Source organism: Mixophyes fleayi, chromosome 4 (genome assembly GCF_038048845.1).
Source record: "Mixophyes fleayi isolate aMixFle1 chromosome 4, aMixFle1.hap1, whole genome shotgun sequence".
NCBI classification, from domain to species: Eukaryota; Metazoa; Chordata; class Amphibia; order Anura; family Limnodynastidae; genus Mixophyes; species Mixophyes fleayi.
Window position 1 is genome coordinate 23,520,910 of NC_134405.1, and position 27,036 is coordinate 23,547,945.

A 27,036-nucleotide genomic window follows, 5' to 3' on the forward strand; every position below is an offset into this window, starting at 1 on the left:
TGTGTGTAATTATTTCTACCCCAATCAGGCGCGGGCTGGCAATCTCATGACAAGAGATGCGGCCGCATCATTGAGGACGCGGCCGCATCCCTTGTCATGTGATGCGGCCACCTGCGCGATGACGCGGCTGCATCGCATGTCTTGTGATGCGGCTGCCGGGAAAAAATGGCGATTTTTAATCTGGGGCCCTTCGGCCGGCCCTAACATCGGTAATTCTGACTGGCCCTGGGGGGCGATGCCCCCCTGCCACCCGGGCCAGCCCGCCCCTGACCCCAATCCAGACAACAATTGTATAGTCATTTGTAGTGTATGTCAAGCCACAGTCAGTCGAGGGAGTGACCTTAACCATCTTGGAACCTCGTCTATGTTACGCCATTTAAATAGAGTTCATGGCAAAGTGTTGGGAAAAGCTGAAAGTTCTTCCAAAAAAATACCACCACTCCATCATCAGCTAGGACCCTCCGGTCACCAACATCCTGACGGCTACATAATACACCCACCACATCATCCTCATCAATCTCCTCAGTAGCGCTCGGAGTTAGCCCGGCATCCCACTTATTAAGGCTGGATGACTCCTGCACTATAATTGATTCCTCTGAAGAAAGCGTTAGTCCCACTGCTGCTGCTGTTGCTGCTGCTGGGGGGTGAATCGTCAGCCCAGAGGCAGGCCAAGGAAATGAGCAGTCCTACTTTCAGCAATTAACTGTGAAACAATCATTTGCTAGGGGAAGCAAATATGACAGCAGTCACCCAGTCGCCAAGCGAATCACAGACGCCATGGCTGCCATGTTAGCGTTAGATCTACATCCAATATCCACAATAATCGCACTACAGAATTCCATTGCGACACCATTTTTCTCCGTAAAGCTATTCCACAACTATACCAAAAAGTGTGTACAAATGTAGAGATTGCGCTGAAAAATGCCATTCTGCCCACTGTCCAATTAACCACATATACGTGGACAAGTGGAAGTGGGCAAACCAAAGACTATATGACTGTGACAGACCACTGGGTTGGTCATTCACCTTCACCAGCAGGAACAGCAGCAGCATTTACACTACTACGTAGCATTTGTCACAGGTAGGCCACTCTTTGTATCACCGGCTTCACTAACAGGCATGCAGCTGACAATTTGTTATGCAAACTAAGAAATGTGATTGATACATGGCTTATACCACTTGGACTCTCCCCAGGATATGTCATTTCCGATAACACCAACAATATAGTGCGAGCATTACAGCTGGGTGATTTCCAGCACATTCCTTGTTTTGCTCACACCATCAACTTGTTGGTGCAGAGCTTCCTAGGAAATAACTATGAGGTGCAGGAGATGCTTTCGGTGGCCCGTAAAATTTCAGGCCATTTCAGGCATTCTGCCACAGCATGTAGGAGATTGCAGCAGCTCCAAGAGCAGTTTAACTTGCCCTGCCACTAACTTTAGCAAGAGGTGGTAACTAGGTAGAATACCACTCTGTAAATGCTTCAGAGGATGGAGGAACATCGCAAAGCCATCCAAGAGTATTGCACAAGCCTTGACATTGGGAATGGAGGGGGGGATGTATTTCAGTCTTGCGCAGTGGGGAATCCTTTCAGTGCTGTGCAAGGTGCTGAAAGCATTTGAAGTTGTGACGTGTGAGGTGAGTGCAGACTCTGCAAGTTTGAGCCAAGTCATTCCTTTAATTAGACTATTGGAAAAGCAGCTAGAGCAACTGAAGGAGGAGATGAAAGCAAGCAATTCAGCAAAGTTTGTTGGCCTTGTTGATCAAGTACTTAATTTGCTTCACAATGATCCTCGAGTTATTAAGATCTTGAACTCGGATCAGTACATTTTGGCCACTGTGCTTGATCCAAGGTTTAAGACCTACATTGAGTCTTTACTTGAAAATGGGCGAGATGTGAACTTTTGCAAGGAGCTATTGCTCAGCAAGTTGGCCGCTGAACTTCGCTTTCTCAAGCTGCTGCTGCTCGTAAAAAATTAAAATTCCCAAAAAAGATGCAGGGAAAACGCAGGGGGCAGACCAGAACAATTTAACATCTGGGCTGGTTTTAAGGATTTTTCAAAAAAATGTGTCACCTTGCCCATAACTCCATCCAATACGAGTATAAACATGCAAAGGATGGTGGAAGATTTTTTTCAAGAGGTAATTGATATGAAATGTAAGACAGTCCCTTTCCTTACTGGGAGGAAAAGCAGGCCATTTGGAAACCCATGTACAAACTTGCTTTGCAATACCTAAGCTGCCCACCATCCAGTGTGTACTCTGAACGAGTGTTCAGCACAGCAGGGAACTTAGTCAGTGATCGCCGTAGAAGGTTACTTCCCAAAAATGTGGAGAAAATTATGTTTATAAAAATGAACTACATCTTCCACGAGGAAGGCCTTCACCATCAAAGACATCCAAGCATTGACTGTTGTCTAATGGCGGATTCAAGCGGTGATGAATTGATAGTCCTTGATGATGACGTACACACTGATGAGGGTGAGGATGAAGCTCCAGATGATGACGATAACATCTTTTTAAAACTTTCTATTTAATTCTAGGGTGCAATCTACCCCCAAAGAGGGAAGGGACTTGGGGCATTACCATATCATGTACCGTCTTAAAATGCAGCTGTTTTGGCAATTTCTCATTATGGGTAGGGTGTCATACACAGACTGACCCCAAACTGCCTTTGTCCATTTCAATTAATATTGTACAGTCTATAACGGCTGATTTTTTTTGTATTTTCTACAAGTGGAGGGGGGGCCTATAGAGACAGAAACCAAACTGCTTTTGTCCCTTACTTTACATATTTAACTAGAAGTGTAGGGTGTAATATACACCCAAAGACAATGGCTGCATTGCCAATATGCATAGATGGAGAGGAAGACAATCTGGTTTGTGTGTAGAATTAATGAATGCCTACCTACCAGGAATTAAACAGTTTTTTTGATAATTTATTAGCTTTACAATTACATTACTTATCCAAGAAACAGGTGGAGCACTAAATTTGGTTATTTTATGCCCAAAAAACGTTGATTTTCCAACAAAATAGCAAAACAAAACCAAACAAATTCAAAACCAAAACACGCAATGGCGGTTTTGCAAAACCAAAACCAAAACCAAAACACGACGGTAATCCAGATCCAAAGCCAAATCCAAAACCAAAACACGGGGGTCAGTGAGCATCTCTAGTGTATATTCAAATGTCATAGATGGATCAATTATTTGTTCGATCAAATCTCAAGGTGTATACTGCCCTTATATTAAGGATCTCACAATAGACCATTTATGTAACAATTGTTCAAGTTTTTCAGGGACAGCTCAGCTGCAATAAGATATCTAAAGACATGCACAAAATAAGCTGCAAGTCACATCACAAGTTGTCCTCGACCTAAAGTAGTGTAATGACAGAACACACTTTCCTCTACTATGTGCAGGACCTGAGGGGAATAAATACAGAGGCAGGATGCCTGAGCACACAGTGGCCAGACTGAGGAAGTGACAATGTCTGCAGGTTATCCAAAGGGACAAAATGGGAAATTAACAAGTGGGTAAATGCTATCTCCATTGGACAGAAGGTCTTGCATATGGAAATGAAGTAATCCATGTTGTAAAATAGGTTAGGAGCTCCCAAGAACACACAGTGAAAAAGGGACATATAGCTCAACAGAACGTGCACTTTAACAAATGACAAATATGAAATAGTGTGCTGAAAAACAACATTTTGAGTACCTGAGAACTTTCAATGACAAAAACTGTAGCACTCCACTATTTGGGAGTGTAGTGTGAACTGTCGGGAGTGTTCCTGTGATACCAGCAGCAATATTTAAAGTTGTAACTCCCAGTAAGAGGAAAGCAATAAGTATGGGAAAGAGATATTGTAAATATACCATTTCACTTGCAATTTGTTCAATCGACTAACCAAGTTAAAAAGTTGTGGATTTGCTCATTCATCAGCAGGGTTTGATAGCTTGTGATCCCTCTACTTCTGAGCAGTTGAGAGACTGCTAGAATGATCGTTTGACAATAATATAGTTACTATTTTTCTCTGTAGAACTTCGACATAGGATTGCATGAGAGAAGGCAGCTGCTGATAGAAAATTTGAAGCAATTGTAACCAATGTTTTTCTATGTTTCTGTGAGGACACCGGAGTTGGAATATTTTTGTTGGTACTCGGCACTCTAGGTTCCCAGGCCATACAGGTAAGGAGGTAAGAAAGAGATAATAGCCACTTTTAATAAACAAAGTGCATGCACTAAGTAAAATACAAAAGTGCAAGTAAAACTTCCCAACAAAAGTCTCCAGCTGGTTACCTTCCAGCAATAAAGTCCACAGATGACAATGCAAGTGGGCCAGGGGTTCTGGACTGTAAAGTGGGTCTGTGTATCTTGAAGATTCCAGCCTCTCAGGGAAGTCTCCACCGACTTGGTGCGACCCTAGGTATTAGTTTCCTTACCGATGTAGGCTCACCAATTCCCCAGAATCTGCGAGTATCTCCTGATGGAGTGGTGACATAATCAGTCCTAGAAGTACACTGCCACTCTGTCTGACGAAGGTCCTGCTTCAGAAATCCTTTCTGACCCTGTGAGAATACGGCTCCTCTCTATCATCCCAGGTCCTTACTCTTTCAAGATTCTACAACAATTACCCCCCTTCTCTCTCAGAGACCCTTTCTGTCTCTTCAACAAAGTCCCCCGATATTGGCCCCCTCCGTGAGTAAACCCCCCAGTAATGGTCTGCTGTTATTGGTGGTGGGTAGAATCTAGGCAACAACAGGGGTGGAAGTAGAATATGACATCAGTGGCCTACTACCTGCTGTGTCTGTGCCATCCAGTCTCGGTTGTAGAGGTGTTGGAGCAATGGTCAGAAAAACTGTGAAATGGACCTTTTCACCAGTCACTAAAAAAAGGTTTTATCTATGGCAATGTTCTGTCCTAGCTCACCACAATCCAGAAATGTACCTCCCTGGTTAGTTCCTCCTTTGGCAGTCTCCTTAACCCTTTACTAGCTGGTATTCAGATAAGTCACTACAACCCTGAGTTTAACTCCTGGGGTCATTGGAGTACCCATAAGTATAATGTAAGCTATGAGAATTTCAGCTTGCCAAAGTGTGTTAAGGGCAGAGTAGCATGAGATCCTCAACTGCAAGAACCGCTTTACAAGATGTTCATCTTTTGTAGACCCATTTCCAAGGAGCTAGTTATGTTCCACAGTACTCGGTTGCCTTCAGGATTTAATCTCAGGTAGTGACAGTTGATCTAGAATTTGCCTGGTGAAGTGTACAGAATATAGCAGGAGATAGTGAGCAACCAGGATGTTATTGGCAGAACTCAGAGCCAGATTGGCAGGGGTTAATGCAGAGCAACAGACAGCCTTAGGACAGGAGCAGGAGAAGACAGCAGTTATTTTAAACAAGTCAGAGGTCAGGGCATGTAGAGATATCAGAGCAAATTCATTTTACAAGCCCAGGGTCAGTAGTAGAGAAGACAGCAGATTTCTTCAGTCTTGCCAGGGGCTAGGGCAGGTAGTCAAAAAAACCAAGCCAATGGTCAGGAGTGGAGAAGAAAGCAGAATCATTTAAACAATCCAGGTCAAACACTGATAAAAGAGAAGGTAAGGATACAAGGCAGACTAGGCCGCTCACGAATTATCACCAACATTGGACTGGCAACATGAAGCAGTTTAAAAGCAAAATCAATCAGAGATTGCTGGAAGATTGGCTGCATGAGTGCAGCAGTGACAGCACAGCTGAATCTATAAACTGAATCCTGAAGAGATGCTGGTTGTTGTTTTACATAGCAACCAGCTGAATGAATGAATGAGACACCGGCTGAGAATATGGAGGATGCCAGCAAGAGATCATATATGGAGCCGTGCTACCGCATAGCTACACACATGAGAGTCCCAAGCATTGTTAACTGACAGGGAAGGAATGCAGATAATGGATTAGGTATGTAGATGATGTCTTATTTCTTAACAAAGTGAAAACCACATTAAAGCCCTATTTTTGTTCAATGGGTTCTTTTGGTGACCAGCAGGAGCCTAACAACTATGCAAAGTTAATTAACACATATCACTCTAATCTACTCTTTTTTGTAGTTTTTTGTTCTCATTTTAAACTTCCTACTACAGCTCTTTGACCTTCATCTCCACCCTTAGCTTATTACTTTAAACAGAAGGGGAAGATCGAGAGATAAATTAAACAGATGGGTGGATTTTTCTTATGTGCCATTATTTGCACCTTATACTGTGAAATTGACCTTTTCACCAGTTACCGGAAGGGGTTTCCCTAAGGCTATGTTCTGTCCAACTAATAATCTGCAAATAATCTAATTCCTCATTATCTTTTAGAGCCACTCTCCACTTCTATAATATCAACACTAACTCAACTGCTAAACTCCTTATTCATATCTGGTACAAATGGTCTCTAAATTTATTTCAATACATACAGTTATAAAACCAACAGTTATGAAGTCTCCTCTTTACCAGGAAATTGTCACATTTTAAACTTTGCTTCAGAATATAATCCCTAAATTATATCCTGATCTATGTGCTTTGATTACTAAAATGCTCATTGAAAGCTTTGTACTTTCTGATCTTCAATTATGGATTCTAACTAGGGATGTGCACCGGCGACTTTTGAGGTCTCGTGTTTTGTGTTTTGGATCCGGATTTTCGTTATTTTTGAGGTTCGGATTTGTCTCGCAAAACACTTGACGAGAGGTCTCGGTTCGGATTTAAGGTATTGGATTCGGATTTTTTTTGAAAAAAACATAAAAAGTTTAAAAATCAAGTTTTTGGGCTTATTTTCACTCCTAGGCTATTATTAACCTCAATAACATTCAATAACAAGCATTTCCACTAATTTACAGTGTATTCTGAACACCTCACAATATAGTTATTAGTCCAAAACGTTGCAACAAGGTATCTTTCTGGACTGCGTAGAGGAGTGGGTCACCACAATATATATTAAAAACCCTGAACTTTTATGATTCGCACCAATAATTGTACCTGGACTGCGTAGAGGAGTGGGTCACCACAATATATTAAAAACCCTGAACTTTTATGAATCGCACCAATAAATGTACCTGGACTGCGTAGAGGAGTGGGTCACCACAATATATTAAAAACCCTGAACTTTTATGAATCGCACCAATAAATGTACCTGGACTGCGTAGAGGAGTGGGTCACCACAATATATTAAAAACCCTGAACTTTTATGAATCGCACCAATAAATGTACCTGGACTGCGTAGAGGAGTGGGTCACCACAATATATATAATAAGAAAACCATCAACTTGTTTGATTCGCACCAATAAATGTACCTGGACTGCGTAGAGGAGTGGGTCACCACAATATATTAAAAACCCTGAACTTTTATGAATCGCACCAATAAATGTACCTGGACTGCGTAGAGGAGTGGGTCACCACAATATCTTAAAAACCCTGAACTTTTATGAATCGCACCAATAAATGTACCTGGACTGCGTAGAGGAGTGGGTCACCACAATATATTAAAAACCCTGAACTTTTATGAATCGCACCAATAAATGTACCTGGACTGCGTAGAGGAGTGGGTCACCACAATATCTTAAAAACCCTGAACTTTTATGAATCGCACCAATAAATGTACCTGGACTGCGTAGAGGAGTGGGTCACCACAATATATATAATAAGAAAACCATCAACTTGTTTGATTCGCACCAATAAATGTACCTGGACTGCGTAGAGGAGTGGGTCACCACAATATATTAAAAACCCTGAACTTTTATGAATCGCACCAATAAATGTACCTGGACTGCGTAGAGGAGTGGGTCACCACAATATATTAAAAACCCTGAACTTTTATGAATCGCACCAATAAATGTACCTGGACTGCGTAGAGGAGTGGGTCACCACAATATCTTAAAAACCCTGAACTTTTATGAATCGCACCAATAAATGTACCTGGACTGCGTAGAGGAGTGGGTCACCACAATATCTTAAAAACCCTGAACTTTTATGAATCGCACCAATAAATGTACCTGGACTGCGTAGAGGAGTGGGTCACCACAATATATATAATAAGAAAACCATCAACTTGTTTGATTCGCACCAATAAATGTACCTGGACTGCGTAGAGGAGTGGGTCACCACAATATATTAAAAACCCTGAACTTTTATGAATCGCACCAATAAATGTACCTGGACTGCGTAGAGGAGTGGGCACTGGGCACCACAATAAAATATATAAAAAACCTTCAACAGGTCTGCATTACACTACACATACGGCTGCTCCTCCATCCTCTCCATCATATACATGTTGGAGTTTTAGCGTGTGACAACCTCTTGTTTTTGATAATGTCAGTGCATTTTGAATATTTTTCAATTTGCCCCACACCACTGAATGTACTTTATCTATGATACGCATCTATCTATCTTGACTGCGTAGTGTGGTGGCCCCGGTACACAATTTGGTACCGGGGCCACAATAAAATAAATACACCCTCCACGTGTCAGAATTCCACCAAACAAGTATCTGGACTGCGTAGTGGGGTGGCCCCGGTACCCAACTTGATACCGGGGCCACAATAAAATAAATACACCCTCCACGTGTCAGAATTCCACCAAACAAGTATCTGGACTGCGTAGTGGGGTGGCCCCGGTACCCAACTTGATACCGGGGCCACAATAAAATAAATACACCGTCCACGTGTCAGAATTCCACCAAACAAGTATCTGGACTGCGTAGTGGGGTGGCCCCGGTACCCAACTTGATACCGGGGCCACAATACCTCCTCCAAACATGCTACAGACAATTCGTCATTGAGATCCCATTAAGTATGTTAAAGACAGACAGGGTCCAAGTGTTATTAGTTGACTTTGTAAAGAAAAAAACTGTCCCTGTTGCACATAGTCGTGCAATGAAGACTTACTTTTTCATTTAAAGGCACGATCTTTCAAGTGTAGTGTTTGTAAGTCTAAGTCATATTATACTTTTGGTAAAATTGGTTTTTTTTGTTCCTCTTTATGTTAATTAATTAGTAATAGAATTAAAGTAGGAAATAGAATTAAATAGAATTAAAGTAGGAAATAGAGTGGTATAGAGTTGTAGTGTGGTATAGATAGAGTGGTCCACACAATATAATAATAAAACCCTCAACTGGTCTGAATTCCACCAAACAAGTATCTTGACTGCGTAGTGTGGTGGCCCCGGTACCCAATTTGATACCGGGGCCACAATACCTCCTCAAAACATGCTCCAGACAATTCGTCATTGACAGACCCCAGACAGACAGGGTCGTAGTGTTATTGTTTGACTTTGTAAACCCAAAAAAATGTCCCTGTTGCACTTGCACATAGTCGTGCAATGAAGACTGACTTTTTCATTTAAAGGCACGATCTTTCAAGTGTAGTGTTTGTAAGTCTAAGTCATATTATACTTTTGGTAAAATTGGTTTTTTTTGTTCCTCTTTATGGTAATTAATTAGTAATAGAATTAAAGTAGGAAATAGAATTAAATAGAATTAAAGTAGGAAATAGAGTGGTATAGAGTTGTAGTGTGGTATAGATAGAGTGGTCCACACAATATAATAATAAAACCCTCAACTGGTCTGAATTCCACCAAACAAGTATCTTGACTGCGTAGTGTGGTGGCCCCGGTACACAATTTGGTACCGAGGCCACAATATAATTTAAAAACCCTCCACGTGTCGGAATTCCACCAAACAAATATCTGGACTGCATAGTGGGGTGGCCCCGGTACCCAATTTGATACCGGGGCCACATTACCTCCTCCAATTTCCAAGTGTAGTGTTTATAACATCTTAACACTACACTAATTCTAGCACGTCAAAACCTCTTGTTTTAAATAATGACAGGGCATTTAACTTTTGATTTAATTTATTGAATTTGTTGGCATTTTCTTTTACTTTTTGAACATGGCAAACGACTGTTGAATGGTCACATAATGCCAAAAAAAAAGGTGCAAGATGGAATTGTCCTTGGGCCCTCCCACCCACCCTTATGTTGTTGAAATAGGACATGCACACTTTAACAAACCAATCATTTCAGCGACAGGGCCTACCAAACAACTGTGGCTGAAATGATTGGTTTGTTTGGGCCCCCACACCAATAAAACAATTCATCTCTCCCTGTACAAACTAAACAGGCTCTACTGAGGAAAGATGTCGTCCTTATCCTCAACCTCTGATTCCTCTCCCCCTACAGTGTGTACTTCCTCCTCCTCACACATTATCAATTCGTCCCCGCTGGACTCCACAACCACAGTCCCTCTGTACTGTCTGGAGGGCAGTGCTGTACTTCATTGAGGAATTGATTATTCATTTTTATAAACATCATTTTTTCAACGTTGTGAGGAAGCAACCTCCTTCGCCGCTCACTGACCAGGTTCCCCGCTGCACTAAAAACTCTTTCCGAGTACACACTGGAGGGGGGACAACTCAGTTAAAAAATAGAGCCAGTTTGTACAGGGGCTTCCAAACTGCCTTTTGGAGTTCTACCACGTCACTACCTCTAGTTAATTTAGATTGCAAGGCTTGTAAATATAAATACTTTGAAGATAAAAAAAAGCAGGCTGCACAGACTGTGGAGCTAGAAAGTGAAATTAAATGGACCACGTTACTTTGGTGGCTATCTATGCCCCCCCCCCGCCCTACACTTGTAGTTGAATATAAATAAAGCAGCCTGCATAGACTGTAGAACTAGCAATTCAAATATACAAAGAAATGGACAAAGGCAGTTTGGTATCTGTCTGCATCAGATCCCCTCTCCACTAGGAGTAAAACAGAAAACTTTTCAGCCGTTATATAATCTAGAATATAAATAGAAATTGAGAAATGCAATTTGGTATCTGTCTGCATCATAATCATCAACATCCTCCTCAGCGCCAGCTACATCAATATCCTCCTCCCAGTGCACAACATTCACACCTTCATTAGCCAAATCTGTAACTGGACTGTGGGTGATCCTTCCAGCATATGCAGAGGGCGTGCTGCAAATGCTGGATGGAGTCACCTCTTCCCGTACAGTGATGGGAAGGTCAGGGTTCACAACCAACAACACCCTTGGACTCGCCTTGGGGATTTGTGATGTCATCTGTTTAGAAGGCAGAGTTCTTTGCTGTTTTGTTGTTGTTGCTGACAGCATAACTCTCTTAAATTTTTTGTAGGGGGGGGGAGGAGGGCTTTGATCCTTGGGTGAAGTTGGACCACTAGTCATGAACACGGGACAGGGCCTAAGCCGTTCCTTGCCACTACTTGTCGTAATTGGCATATTGCCAACTTTACGTTTCTCCTCAGATGATTTTAAGTTTCTTTTTTTGCTGTTTTTTGAGAACTTGGGCTTTTTGGATTTTACATGCCCTGTACTAGGAGATTGGGCATCGTGCTTGCCAGACGACGTTGATGGCATTTCATCGTCTATGTCATGACTAGTGGCAGCAGCTTCAGCATTAGGAGGAAGTGGGTCTTGATCTTTCCCTACTTTATCCTCCAAATTTTTGCTCTCCATTATATGTAGCACAAGATACTGCAGAATGTGTGAACTTGGTAATATTGCAGTACCAATGGACTTATAATGCTGGATTGGTTTTGCAAATTTGGTTATAATTATTATATATTTTTTTTTTTTTTTAATTTTTTATTTTTTTTTACTTTTTTTTTATTTTTTACAAACTTGGGAATAATGGGGAAATAACTATGCCCTTAGAAGCACAGAGCACAGGACACAGCACCACTGGACTGAACAGGACACGGCACAGGACCCAGCAGCACTACGGAACTCAGCAGGACAGAGCACAGGACACAGCACCACTGGACTGATACTGCAGAATGTGTAAACTTTGTAATATTGCAGTACCACTGGACTTTTACTGCTGAATGTGTGAACTTGGTAATATTGCAGTACCAATGGGCTTATACTGCAGGATTGGTTGTGAAAATTTTGTGGTAATTAAAAAATATTAAAGTAGTTTTTGGTATTTTATAAAAAAAAAATGTTTTTATTTTTTTAAACACAGGGGAATATTGGGGAAATAACTATGCCCTTAGAAGCACAGAGCACAGGACACAGCACCACTGGACTGAACAGGACACAGCACAGGACCCAGCAGCACCACTGACCTCAGAAGGACAGAGCACAGCACACAGCACCACTGGACTGATACTGCAGAACACAGCACAGCACAGCACAGCACAGCACAGCACAGCACAGCACAGAACTAAACAGCACAGAACTAAACAGCACAGAACTAAACAGCACAGAGGACCACCTAACACACCCTCCCTCTACCCTGATCAATGCCCGAGTGAAGATGGCGGCGACTAGCGGGGAATTTATAGGATCCGAGTATCGCGAGATCCGACAACGGGATTATGAGTCAGAGCCTCAGTTTCACTTTTGAATTTGGCGCCAATACCCGGATCTGTCTCGGATCCGACTCGGATCCGCAACGTTCGGGTGGGCTCGGATTTCAGAAATCCGAGCGCGCTCATCCCTAATTCTAACCAAGTATTGACTCTTCCCTCCTCCCTTATCTGAAGCTACTAGGATTACAAATGCATCTTTTCACTTCATATCCATCACCCTTTCATTCGAAACCTTCAACTTGTCCATGCGACCACTTTCATCTCTGGTGTAATCTTCCACTACATATCTTCTTACCCCACATCCTTTCCTATAGTTGACCTAATTTTAATTTCACATTATAACATGGAAGTCTGGAACTTCCTACATTCCAATATCTGATTATCACCTTTCCTTCTCACCTTCAAAATTCTTCTCCACCAGACCCATAACCCCAATGAAACCTGTTACATAGTAAGATGATGTGGGCCACATTAATATAAATACCTATTATATTATCTACTAGAGTACTAACCTATCTTTTACTTTGTTTACCATCTATTTAGACTGTAAGCATACTTAACATATTTATGTTTCTACATGTACTGCATTTCTGTTTATCTTCCAGTACTGTAATGTATATTGCTACTTGTAGAGTACTTTGGCAATAGGGTAAAGGACTTTGTATCCAGTGACATTAAGTGAATAAACTCCTATTTACATATACCTGCATATAGTTTAGGCTATTGGCACATTCACACTCAAATTAATGTTTTTGGTAGATACTGGCCCCTGAGATAAAGATATTACAAACTGATAAGAATACGTAGGGCTGTGAGGCGGAAGTAGACACATATGTTTCAATAATTCAGTATTTTGCTTTTTATTTTTGCATAACACAACCTGTACATGCATACAGAACAACACTGCAACTGGAGGAAGGGGTGACAGCAAATGGATGACAGGTTTTGAATTTTAAATTGTTCTAACTTTATTAGTCTGATTTTTCTCTTTCCACATGATATGCTCTCTTGAGTTCATGTTGGGTCTGAACAAAATAATGAAACATTTAGGTAGAAACATGCAAATAACCAGGCCCCAGGTTGATGATTGAATAGCAAAGATTTCCATGGCCACTGTGTACTTTCCCTGTGAGCTGAGAGATGCCGGGATATAGGACACCCAAACACTGAGGAAGGCCAACATGCTGAAGGTGATGAACTTGGCCTCATTGAAACTGTCAGGAAGTGTCCTGGCCAAGAAGGCCACAATGAAACTAATGGAGGCCAAGAGACCAAGAAAACCCAGCATGCTCCAGAAGGCAGTGGGTGATCCTTCATTACATTCAACAATGATTACTTCTGATTTAATTTCAGTATTGAGTTCCAGAAAGGGAGGGGATGAAATCAGCCACATAATGCAAAGAAAGGTTTGAATAAATATACATGAAATGACGATGAGATAAGATACTCGGGAACTTGTCCACTTTCTCATGCAGCTTCCTGGTTTTGTGGCTGTGAAAGCTATGACAACCATAATGGTTTTGGCCAAGATGCAAGAGACACAAAGGGCAAATACAATTCCAAATGCAACCTGCTGTAAAAGACATTTCTGAAGTTGGGGGTAACCGATAAAAGCCAATGAGCAAAGGAAACAAAGGGACAACGACACCAGAAGAAGGCAACTTAAAAAATAGTTATTGGCTCGAACAATGGGTGTGTTCTTATAATGCATAAAAACTCCAAGGATTGCCATGGGAACTAATGATGAGGAGATACTTGTAGTTGTTAAAGTGATACCTAAAGGATCTTCATATGCAAGAAATTCTCTGGTCTTTGGAACACAACGATCTTGAATTGGATTTGGCCACATATCCCACGAACATTTGGCACAATCTAGTGAATCTGAAAAACGTAAAACAATTTGGTTTCATGAAGTGATCCTGGATGTACTTAGAATTTAATTAAATGTGGCTTACTACACACAGATGGTTTGGATAAGCACAACAGGTGGTTTTTGCTTTTGGCAAAAAAATAAATAAATGTGAAAAACATGGAAGATGTGTAGAATAGCCAGAAGATACTTTCCCTAACCCACCATGATAAAGAGTCCTCGTGACTTGAAACGCGTTGGATGAAGGGGGGCATTATACAGAAAGACTGTGGATTTACCCTAGTGCTTTTTTTGAGAACTTGCTGGACTCGGGTAATACCCACTGTGTCATTTATCTACATATGCTGTATTGATTTATATTTCTGGTACGCTTATAGAAGTATCCCTTTTATATATATTTTATTGTAATAAACAGTATTATGCTATGATATTTTTTCTTTCTTATGACTGCATCGCTGAAAAACCTTGGAGGATAAGATCATCTCCCTATTAGATGTGATCAGAAGTGCTGTGGTGCAAGATATGTGCTTGTAAGCCTAATACCTTTGGGGATCTCCCCACTTGGTGTCATCGATTTGGCCACTCTAGACACTTCATATAGGGATATAGACCCCAGGGATTTTTATATGTTTAAATTTGTTTGAACTATACTGCTCTATGTTTCCTCCATGTTATGTGTTACAGTGATCTGTTACATGACACTGGCATTCATATGTTTGTGACCCAATCAGCGCTATAAGGTATACTTTCTATGTACTGTATGACTTTCCCTAACCTGTTTGATTGGATATCTCTCCATAAGGACACAGGATGCATTGATAGCAACATATAGGTTCTCCTCTTATGGCCACCTTCCTGAAGCCTGGTGGACAGCTACGACTGCAAACTGAGAGAGGGACCTTAAAGATAAGTTTAAGGAGATATTGTTAGTATATTTATAACAAGTAATGTCATAATTAACTGAAATAAACAATGGTGACATCTATATTAACAATGTATGTTTAAGGGAAATTTATATAGTTAATGAAGGCGAGCGTAAGTTGTTTTATTTCACTGTGTATTACTAAATGTACTATTAAAACAATTATTTTTTATTACTCTGTTACATTCTTTAATAATCAGTGTACAAAATTCTCTTTTACATTTGCGTTCTGGTTACATGTGCCAGTTTCAGAATGTTAGTTATTGTTTATATCTGAAGCACAATCAAAACACTTCACTTTTGGTCATGTGCACTTGAAAACAATATAATTACAAGTTCAAAACCGACAAACCAAACACACATGCTCCTTCATGATGTAACATTAGAAATATACCAACATTGTAAGGTGAGCATGGTGCAATGATTCAAGCACCAAGATGTTTGCATTGACAGGGTTACAAAAGTTTTAACCATCTGATGTAGTTGGGTTGATCAGGGACCTGGGATGCGTCTATGTTTGTACTTGCAGAAAAATAAAATTAGGTTTTGCATTGTGGAACAAGATTAGCAGATAAAGGTGTGGACGGAGCATTTAGTGGGAGGGAAGTCCTCTGATTTGCAGTATGGTGCTCGCCTTTTCTCCACTTCATGAAAGCTTGCAGGGAACAGGTACTAGTCTAGGGGCTAGATTTACTAAACTGCGGGTTTGTAAAAGTGGAGGTGTTGCCTATAGCAACCAATCAGATTCTAGTTATTATTTATCTATTGCTTTTTTACAAAATGACAGCTAGAATCTGATTGGCTGCTATAGGCAACATCTCCACTTTTTCAAACCCGCAGTTTAGTGCCCCCTAGGTGTTCAACAATAAAATATTAATTTCCCATTTGAAGCAATGTAATAAAAATCTTCCAAGACATCAATGTGCCACATGGATAAAAGTACAGTCCTGACTCTCATGATCACATTAAGACATACATGTGGCTAAACCAAGCAGCTTTTTAGGAGCAATTATGAACATTTAAGTTGTAGTAAGTTGGATGTTTATTTCATTCCACCATGGGTATTTTCAGGTCTATCTACAAACCCACACAGCTAGGGGCAGACTGATTTCTGGGGGCAGTTCTCAAGATTTTGTAGTGGGCTAACACCATGAAAATGTGTTAGGTGGAGAAGTAAGTGGAGTTGTTCAAATAAGGAGGCAGTGCTGGTCCTCATTTCTTGATATTTGGAAATGGGATTAAGTGACCTTTTTCTTTAAGATGTTTAATCACAATATGAGAGTTGTATTTGGTTTGAATTTGCAGTACGTAAATGAGTATATTTACAACTTAACAATTAATGTACGTCATTTAGTGTTAATATTTGTGGTGAAAATACATACATTTCCGTACTGTGCATGTATATCATAATGCGTCTAAAAAATAATCTTAGACTTATTTATATCTACTACTTAGCATCTTATACTTGGAGAGGTCAAGCGGCAAGCATTAGTTGAGTACCGTACGGGTTTGTTTAAGTCTGAATAGTACATCCCTCTGAAGATGAGACCTAATGAGACTTGGACCCAATTCCAGATATAGTTCTTCAGAATTGTGTCTTTTGCGGATACCGGAGTGGTGTCAATGGTACAGTTGCCAGGTGATAATGACAATGACAGCAACCACATTATCTTTCGATTAGATGTTTGCATATTGACCCCATCCAGCTGATAATTCTTCATTATGTAGCATCACAGTTATATTAAGTTGCAACCATCTATCCAAATTTCTGATTGGTCGGTTGACCTAATTCTGGAAATAAGATTCTTATTGGATGTAGAGAGTGGTCAGCAATGTATGTAGGGTTTCTTGTTATATTTATTATAGTACATTATTTTATTGATATTCAATTACATTTTATATGGCAAGTGTTTCTTTAGCATTTATTAATAACACTTTTGAGCTACATCTCTACAATATCACTGGCATAAATAAACACTTTTATGCTTATAATCAGCCTGATGGGGAAAATTGTGCTTTGTGTCAGACATAACTTAAGATACGGGTGATTCAACACACAGGTGAAATATAGGTAATTCAACATACATACATAAGTCCCCAATTTTTGTGCCAGCAATTTTAGACTTAGGCTTGAGGTGCAAAGTGTGTCAAGCTCTAAATCAGGCCCAATATGTTCATGGTCTAAAGCAGGGCAGGAATTTAAAAACAGATGCAGAGTTTTACATTGTGTCAGCACATTTCTTTAAGCTGTCCCCCAATAAGCATATATTAGATGTGCGTCCTTAGCAGGCGCGGGCTGGGATACTGCAGGCAGGGGGGCACACAGACGGCCGCATCTCATTACACGGGATGCGGCCGCGTCATTGATGACGTGGCCTCATCCCGTGTTATGGGATTCGGCCGCCTGTGCGCTGACGCGGCCGCATCTGATGACAGAAATTGCATCGGGGGGCGGACGGCCGACCTACCCCCCGGCCCTAAAACCGGAAAATCGGAGCGGCCCGGGGGGGCCGATGCTCCCCTGCCCAGCCCGCCCCTGGTCCTTAGTGGTATAGTTGCCAGACTATATAAAACATGACAGGGGATGTAGCAACTCCCAATATAGAGCAGCTTAAGACAGAATGTAGATTGGTAGATGTTTCTTTATTTACTATTTGATAATGACCTTAAGTTAGACATTTACATTTTATGTTATTTTAATGCAAATGTAAAAAAAAATCGTTTTCTTTAAGTCTGTTATTTTAAACAATTGTCTGGGTCTAAACATCTGTCCAGCAAGCAAGTAAAAGTAAAGATTATATAACTAAGATGGATTCATGAAAAGTAAAAACAAACTATAATGTTGGCAGAAAATCAGAATGACCTAATTACAGTACCTAGTAGCATGACATCTAAAAGAAAAGATAAAACAAGGTTCAAAACCAAAATCTCACCCCATTGTCTCCAGTGCCCCACTGTACGGAACTGGTGTTGATGGTGAAAACTTTGCCAGTGGTAACATTGGTATCATAACTGCCCACTATGACCTGTCGGAGTCGTCCATCTGGCCTTAGCTGCCAGTTCACTATGTCGTACACTGCAGGTGGATCTCCATTCTCATTGAAGAAGATTTCTCTGCCACTGGTCATCCTGAGCCGCACCTTCTTCATGTAGTGTAACAGCTGTGGGCAGAGTCCACAAAAATACTAGGTTATGTGTGTACAGAGGAAAAAAACAAGAACTCAAAAATCAGGCTCCAGTAATGTTACTACTAACTTGTGTGATTTGTTAATGAAAGAATTGTTATATAAGGTGATTTCACCCTAAGCTGCTCCCAATGTGACAAACCCATTTTTTGCTTCCCCATTCTTAGATCATTAAGGGGCACAGACATATGATCTAAAAGTATCAAATAATTATCCTTTAAGTTCACCGGTATGCAGTTGATTTCACTGAACATGAACAATGTGATTGAGGACAATTGTACATGGGTTCGTTCTCCAGTAGCATGGATACGTTGGGGATCAATCACAGTGGGTTGACACAGCGTAAAAATGTGTATCTCCTTTTACACTACTGAATTTGTGCACACATCACCAACATGAATATATTTGCCTAATGTTTTTATAAAGTTTGGGGTATGATCGTGACTGCTTTGTGAGCCCAATCTCTTGGGTGGGGTACAGTAATCCGATGGTGTGGATACCGACACCCAGTAAATATACAAAAAAAGGCGAACACATTAATAGCAATATAATTAAAATGAACCCTTACCTGTGCAGCGACGGGGTAGATTACCGAATGTATTTGTATGCGACCGGTGCTCAATCCGAAGATGCTTTATGGCGGTGTCTGATTTTCACATCACGTAAGTTCCCGACATACCCTAACCCTAACCGCTAAGATTAACATACCTGTATAAACAAAAGTGGGCGTGTTCAGTGACGTAAAAATCAGGCGGCCTGCATCTATCAACTTCGGAAATAGCAGCGGTCTTATACCACTACTTTCGTTAATCTCCGCCGTTGCTGTAAAGGTGAAAGTGTTTTTTAAGTATATCGTTCTTATGTGTTCGTGGTTTTTTTTGTAGTTATACTTGGTGTTGGTATCCCCAGCATCGGGATACCGATTACCTCCGAATTTCTGTGTACAATACACTTTGGGTACAAAGGGCATATCTGTTAATTATAGCCCTCCCACCTTTTTAATAAAGCTTACCAGTTGTAACATCATTTAGTTGATTTTTTTACTCATTTAAATATTTGTCACAAACCATCATCATTTTGTGTTGTTTATTAAGCCTAAAGGCCCAATTCTCATACTGTCCAGCCAGATTCGTTGTGTGTCCCCAAAATTATCATCTGTTCACAATTGTCATTTATGAATGCAGGAAAAATATAGAGTTGAAGCACAATCCATTTTGCATAAATAACCTGCTTGAGCACCAGTCACATATTCTTTTTAATTCTAATTACATTGATTATGCACGGTGCCTAAGTTGTTAGCACTTCTGCCTTACAGCACTGGGGTCATGAGTTCAATTCCCGACCATGGCCTTATCTGTGTGGAGTTTGTATGTTCTCCCCATGTTTGCGTGGGTTTCCTCCGGGTGCTCCGGTTTCCTCCCACACTCCAAAAACATACTGGTATGTTAATTGGCCGCTAACAAATTGACCCTAGAAATTGCACATAGAAATGAGTACATAAAAATAATGCCTATGTGGTCTTATAAGGAAAGAAAATGTGACATCATTCAAATGGAAGAACTATTGCTTTTGCAGGATAGGATTTTGTAATGAACTTCAAGATATAACTATTGCGTGTTTATCAAAGGAAGCACAATTTGCTCCCTTTGAGGGACATGCAATCTTTATTTCATTGTGCTCCGACAGTGTACATCATCATGAAGCACTCACACATGTGATCACATCAATTTCATAGCATGCACAATTTTGTTTTTGTATGTGTCATTTTGGATCTTCTCACCTGCCATGGCTGGAAGGTCATGATATCAGCACATGTTCCATTAGAAAATGGCCCATCTCCTGCCCTGCAGTTGCTTAAATCTTGCAAAGCTTTTCCTACAACTCGAACTGCTGTGTAGATGTTATATGTTACCCTCAAACCAGATATATCATTATAACTGTTCTGGAGGCCTTCTAGACTTTCTCCACCAGTACATTCTTTTATTAGTGGTTGCACAGAAGTTGTGAGGTTTTTCTTCTCCTGGAACTTACAGCTAAAAACTTCCTCCCAGAATATTTTTATCCATTCTCCTCCCACAGACATGGATGGGTGGATCCTGTTGAGGAAATCACCAAAACCTGGCATGCTTTCACTGTGTAGGGCAAAGCCAATTGTTCCAAGGAGAAGTCTGGAATACTTGTCTACTGATAAGAAGGGAGAGGTGGCCCAAGCTTCACTGGCAATCCATACCTTTCCTGTGGCATTTTGTCTCAACATCTCATCAAAAACATGGACTAAGTCTACATCAGTAGAAAATATGACCACTGCCGTGGCTGATGATTCTTTAATGACCCGAACAATGTGTGGGGCGTTTCGATCTTGCTGGCTGCTAATAATATTCTCTGTAAAGGCCACACAAGCTCCGGCTTTTAGAATATCTCTCTTAATCATTTGGATACCTTGTTGTCCATAATCATTATCAAGGGCCACTAGACCAATCCAGGTCCATCCAAAATGTAACACCAGCTGAGCCAGGCCACGAGACTGAAAGGCATCACTAGGAACTGTTCTAAAGAATGACCGGAACTGTATACGATTGCTGAGAATAGAGCTTGTGGAAAAGTGGCTAATCTGTGGCAAAATACAAGATCACCTTTTTGTGCGAAATTTTGAAATGTGGTCCTGGGTACCAAACTTTCAGATATATACAAAGAACTTCAATTATTTTTAAATCATACACCTCCCACATTTCCAAAGTATTTTACATAGGATGCTATCTAGAAGATGCCTTTCTCTAGAAAGAGTTATATTTCAGATGTAATTTAGAATGTACAAATCTAGTGGTATCCCCCTAGTGACATGTAGGTAGCATGTAAATGTGTTTTGTTTTATTTAATGCAGCTTATAAATATATTTTTATAATTGTTTTCAACAATAAAACTACGTCAAATCATGGGGTGGGGTACATGATTTAGATGACCACCTTTCCGACATGATTAGCTGCCAAAAATGAATGCCGATTGCTGTAATTTAGACAAGTAGTAAATAGCGACTTACAGAAAAAGAGACAGAGAGGTATTCCGGGAACCCTGCTAATAATCCCAACTGTAGAACATGCCGGCACTTAGAGCGACGTAACTTCAAACAGAGACAGTTACATTGCTAGTATTAAGGGGGCAATGCGAGGACCCAGCAGCTCTATAATGTAAAACCCTTTTATCAGGAAGAGAGCATAAATCTGATATGATGAAATAGAATATTGAATGTCAGGGCCCAAATAAAATATAGCATTGATACATAAATGAACCTGATGTTCAACTCAAATAAATGTTTGAAAAATATTTTTAAAAAGGAAAAAATTAGCCCAGTAGGAGGTAATTAGGTTGAAGAAACCCTTTGTGAAGAGATCAGGTTAAGATATGCAGATCCTACACATACATTGTTTTTGAACTTGTATTCCACTTCCTAATTGACTTCCTTTCAATAAGTAGTGTAAACAACTATAATCACATATCTTTTGGAAAAGTATGTCACATTGTCATAATTCCATCATGTTGGGTATTTAAATGTGCGAGAGTTTATGACCGGTTTATTGAAGGGGGAGTTATGTCTCTGGGATATATCTGTGAAGAATCACCTAAAAGTCAAAACTTTGGGAATATTTGTGAGAAAACTAGAGTGACACCCCGGGGACATCTCTGCCCCCCTATTAGCATTAACATACCCCTGTGAAGAATGTCGCATTTATTTTGCTTAAAAAAACCTGTGTTGGGAAGGAGCAAGTTGTCAGTTTCTTGGGGATCAATCTAATTGAAGGACTGTTCTTCATTTCTGCCTACCCCCAGGCATACAGATTATGATAAGTAAGTAATGCTCTGTACTTTTATCCCATTTGTTTTTATAACTGGGGCAGCATGGTGGCTAAGTGGTTAGCACTTCTGCCTCCCAGTGCTGGGGTCATGAGTTCAATTCCCGACCATGGCCTTATCTGTGCGAAGTTTGTATGTTCTCCCCGTGTTTGCGTTTGTATGTTCTCCTCCAGGTGCTACAGTTTCCTCCCACAAGCCAAAAACATACTAGTAGGTTAATTTGCTGCCATCAAAATTGACCCTAGTCTGTGGGTCTCCGTCTGTGTGTGTGTGTGTGTTAGGGAATTTAGACTGTAAGTTCCAATGGGGCAGGGACTGGTGTGAGTGAGTTCTCTGTACAGCGCTGCAGAATTAGTGGCACATCATCATGTATAAATTGATGATGATGATGAGGATGTTTAATAATGTAAACAGGGCTGGTGCTGCAATCTCCCCCGTGCCCTGAGTTTGCGGATGCGTCTATCCGCTATATCCTTGTGTCTGTTCTGATATTCGCTGTAATAGCAGTGATTCAGAACAGAACAGGAGGGGACAAAAAAATGCTTCTGGGTGACCCATGGCTAGGACACGCCCTCCCAACTCTAAATCTGTCCACGCATTTTATATTTACCCCTTGCAATGCAAGTTTACTGGAAGAGATTTGGATATTATAGCATTCAAGTCTAAACTTGTTTTTAAAATACAAGGTATAGGATTGCACTAAACTGCAGATTCTATTTGCAGACCTTCAGGATAAAGTTCCTATTATACTAAGCTTTTAATTCCCTACATTCGAGGATCTACAACTTTGAGACAATGGATATGCTTTTGAATGAATAAAAATTGCCTCTGCTCGGCTTTGCAAGGTCCCGGAGACAGTGTTTCAGGCCTATATTTTGGAATAAACATTACAATGCATTAACATACTTTGCACTAGAGATATTTATCTGTGTATTAATGGCAGTGCATACAATTTGATATAGCTTGTATTGCCCTTTTTTTGAGTGTCCCCTCAGATCAATCTATTAAGTGATTGTCAGTTCAGTGCCATGGGTACAGGGTAACTTACTTGTGGATACTGGTATAGCCCCAGAATGTGAGCCATCAGCATTGTGTATGTAGATATAGAGTGGCCAATTACTGCTGCCAAATGGGCATCTTGCTTACAGCGATAGTTAGGCAGAGGCTGCCCATGACCACTCAGCAGTTGCAGCGTTCCTGACAGCGCCCTCTGCAGGACTGTACAAGAATCAAAGATCTGGAATCCTAAGGTGAGGTTTGGCAGAAAATCAGGGTCCTTGTTTATTTCCAGAACTGCAAAATGTACTGCCTGGACCCGCTGGTAGTTTTCAAACCTGAACCTGAGTGTTAGAAGGGGAGAAGATAATATGATTACAATTTCTTGATCATTAGTGTCTTCTGATGATTGATAGATGATAGGTTTCATGTAATGTAAAATGCTGAAACCCTGTTATCTGCTCAAAATCATACTCTGAAGCCTAGAATTACTAAACTGCGGGTTTGAAAAAAAGGGGATGTTGCCTATAGCAACCAGATTCTAGTTATCATGTATTTAGTACATTCTACAAAATGACAACTAGAACCTGATTGGTTGCTATAGGCAACATCCCCACTTTTTCAAACCCGCAGTTTAGTAAATATACCCCTGAGACTCTTCCAGCAATAAACCTGTGAATGACCATTAAGAGATACTGATTACATATCTTTCCATTCATAGCATAGACATATCTAGAAGCCATACTGAGTAAATAAATAAGTACCGTATTTCCCCATGTATAGGACGCTCCACTGTATAAGACGCACCTATATAATTCATGTGAAAAAATTGAGGATAAACATTATCCTCAATTTTTTCACAGAGTATTTGTGCAGCTTATACAGTGGAGAGACAACGCTATAGTGAATTCTGACTTACCCTAGTCAGATGCTTCCTCTGTCTGGTAAAGTCTTTTGTCTTCTCTCTGTCTGATCCTGATGCTGGAAACCCGATTAAGGTCCTCTCTGCGATGTCCGGATGTCCTTTCAGGACCTCAAGGTCCTGAAAGAATGCCTTTCAGGACCTTGTCAAGGTCCTGAAAGTACATCCGGACATCGCAGAGAGGACCTTAATCGGGTTTCCAGCATCAGGATCAGACAGAGAGAAGACTCTACCAGACAGAGGAGTCATCTGACAGGGTAAGTGCTACTACCCCTGTATAAGACGCACCCAGTTATTAGACCCAAAATTTTGGGGAAAAAGGTGCGTCTTATACATGGGGAAATACGGTAACTGGGTTCAGAAAATGAAGACACTATTTGGTCTCCTGTAAATTATCATTATCCATGTTTACCAAGGATGGATAGTACAGCACTAGTCTATGATTATGATAGTTATGATTAGGAGTGATATAATTTTGAAACAGAAAACTGGACATGGAGATTCATCAGTCGAGAAAATATCAGCTGGCCATATATTGTTAAAATAACCTATGGAAACTAATCAGTAATATCAACACTAGGAAAACTACCATTGTTTGTTATAATACAGCTGCAACCACTACGATAAACCCAGTCGCTCCTGATTATGCTGTATGGGATTGAGCATGGTGATGCTTTGCGCAGCTATTAGTATATTTTGGTTTATTCTTGGACATTCTTCAAGGTGTCCACAGCATGTGACGTTGTCTACTAGAGCAGTTGCAGCACTTATTGTCAAACTATCTTAAAATTGGTAATGCTAAAGACTATAGTGTAAAGTTATATTTTTAACAATAAATTCTATAAAAAAAGAAAAGCTTAAACTGAAGAGAACCACAATATAAAGAAGATTTTAATTATCCTTACAATTTATTTTTAGTAAAAAAATATTGCACTAGAATCACATATAATTCAGTGAACCAAATCAATCATTTTGATCCTCTGATTGTTTAACACCTTACACACAACACTCCATTTTTTCACTTCCTAGTTGTAATGATGTCAATAGCATGCAAGGGCGGAATTAGTGGTGCTATAGAAATAAATGGTAGTAATAATAATAATAATATATACAATAGCTTGATTGCAAGGGGTAGGGGGGCGTGATCTAATTTTTCTCCAAAGAACAAAAAAACAAGTCTCACGTTTTACAGATGGCTGGGACAGGGTGCTCCCTGTAATTTATCTTTGAGTATATTTTGTTCACATGGACAGGAACTACCACTCCAATTAATAAGTCCCCATTTAGTGACATGCCGGTGAGATCAGTGTTGGTCAATCTGCATCCATGTTCAGTACAATCAGATAAATGTAGGACATAAAGTATGAAGAGATGCCACATCGTCTTTTAAGAACTGTCCGGAGTGTTTCAATTTCTTACAGGTCATGAATGTACAATGTATGGATCATCCTTCCAACAATTAAACATGAGACCTGGAATAAAAACAAAATATAGTCAATTACAATCCTAATTAATCCATCCAGGAGGTCTTGGAGACAAAGATGCTTTGTACACTGTTACTAAGAATAAGAATAAGAATAATTATAATAATAATACTTTCTTATGAAGGACAATAACATATTATGGAAAATAAGACTTGCAGCTAATTATTTCACATTCGAAAACTCAAGCAAAAGTCTATAATTAGACTGACACAATGGATGAAAAGACAAAGAGATGTAATAACTCATTTAAGGTGAAAATTAAGAAAAGTACAACATAGAAGGTTGTGATGTGTATATGACTAGCTATAGGAATGTGCAGTAACAGTGCTGTGTGTTATCTATGCATTGCACTCACCTCATAGACATTATCCGTATGCTGCTTCCACATCAAACCACTTTTTATATGGAAGAATCCTCTCCGTTCTGGGATTTAACATTCCTTTGAAGGAAAGATGAGAATTGCACCTTTCAGTGCTAGAGGGAATTGGGAAGATGTGGAGGTATAACACATAGACCAATTTTTACAATTTAGCGCTGAAGGGGCTGCACACAATTATATTTAATGAGATAATGATATAATATGCTGTAGGAGCTTTGGGACCTGTTGTCTTTGCTTATCTAATTGAAAATTGCCAAATCGGTTTCTTATGATTTCTTCTGATTCTTATGAATTATAAGATGAATGGAAGAAGTTTATATTTCAACCAATTAGTGTCCAAATGCTAATTTTGAGAGAGTCATTTTATCTATATATCTGAGTACATACAGGTGCAACAAAAATTTGCAGATTCCGTTTTTATTAGCCCATTCTTTCCTTGGGCACAATGAACTAGGATAAAGGAAGAAAGGGTTTCCTCCATAGGCCGTAGGACAGTTAAAACACTATTAAGAATACAACGTACAAGTAGAAGTACTCATAATAGATTAAAAACAATAAGAAAACATAAAGAATAGCAATAGGAGTCACTTCAATTTATCAACAAATGGGTAATCCAACAAAGTCCTGCATGACAAAAGCGTAGGTTAATGCCCTGGTATTCGAATCTCGCTCTGAATAGTCCACAGCAGTAGGAGTATTCAAGTAGCTCCTCCCATTAATGGGAGAAAATTACCATCACCATTACCAATAAAATTACCATTATAATCACCTACAGTGATTCCTATTGTCATTATCTACATGTGCTTATTGTTTTTAATCTGGTATGGCTATTTCCATTTGTATGGTGATTTCATAATAAAGTTTTATAACAGCACTATGGAGTGACCCCATGCTGCCTCTATTTCCTCTATAGATATAAATACCACTTAAGCAAAGCTTGGTTATATTTTTAGATTAATCATGAGTCTGGTGAAGATTTTGTTCTCCTAATCAATAGACTTCTGATATATTTGTATTATCAAGAGTAAGTCATTTATGAAGATTTATTGTTTTATTGAAATAAGTACCAAAGAGG

The 27,036-nt window shown here is 40.0% G+C and overlaps 1 protein-coding gene across 1 annotated transcript; it reads right to left on the reverse strand.

Moving 5' to 3' along the window:
* Window positions 1–13,306: 13,306 nt before the first annotated feature.
* Window positions 13,307–25,948, reverse strand: LOC142150575 (extracellular calcium-sensing receptor-like). Its single transcript, XM_075205775.1, has 6 exons — window positions 25,938–25,948; window positions 23,229–23,520; window positions 20,112–20,942; window positions 18,080–18,307; window positions 15,000–15,123; window positions 13,307–14,235 (listed from the first exon to the last, which is right to left on the reverse strand). The coding sequence occupies exons 1-6, from the start codon at window positions 25,946–25,948 to the stop codon at window positions 13,307–13,309; spliced, it is 2,415 nt and encodes an 804-aa protein (XP_075061876.1).
* Window positions 25,949–27,036: the final 1,088 nt, after the last annotated feature.

What these genes read in the sequence shown, in the direction of transcription:
- LOC142150575 (XM_075205775.1), bottom strand. An exon ending in GGCTATACCAGTATCCACAA is followed by an intron (nt 20,943 to 23,228) that starts GTAAGTTACCCT and finishes ATTTTGCCACAG; the next exon opens with ATTAGCCACTTTTCCACAAG. An exon ending in TGACCTTCCAGCCATGGCAG is followed by an intron (nt 18,308 to 20,111) that starts GTGAGAAGATCC and finishes CTCTGCCCACAG; the next exon opens with CTGTTACACTACATGAAGAA.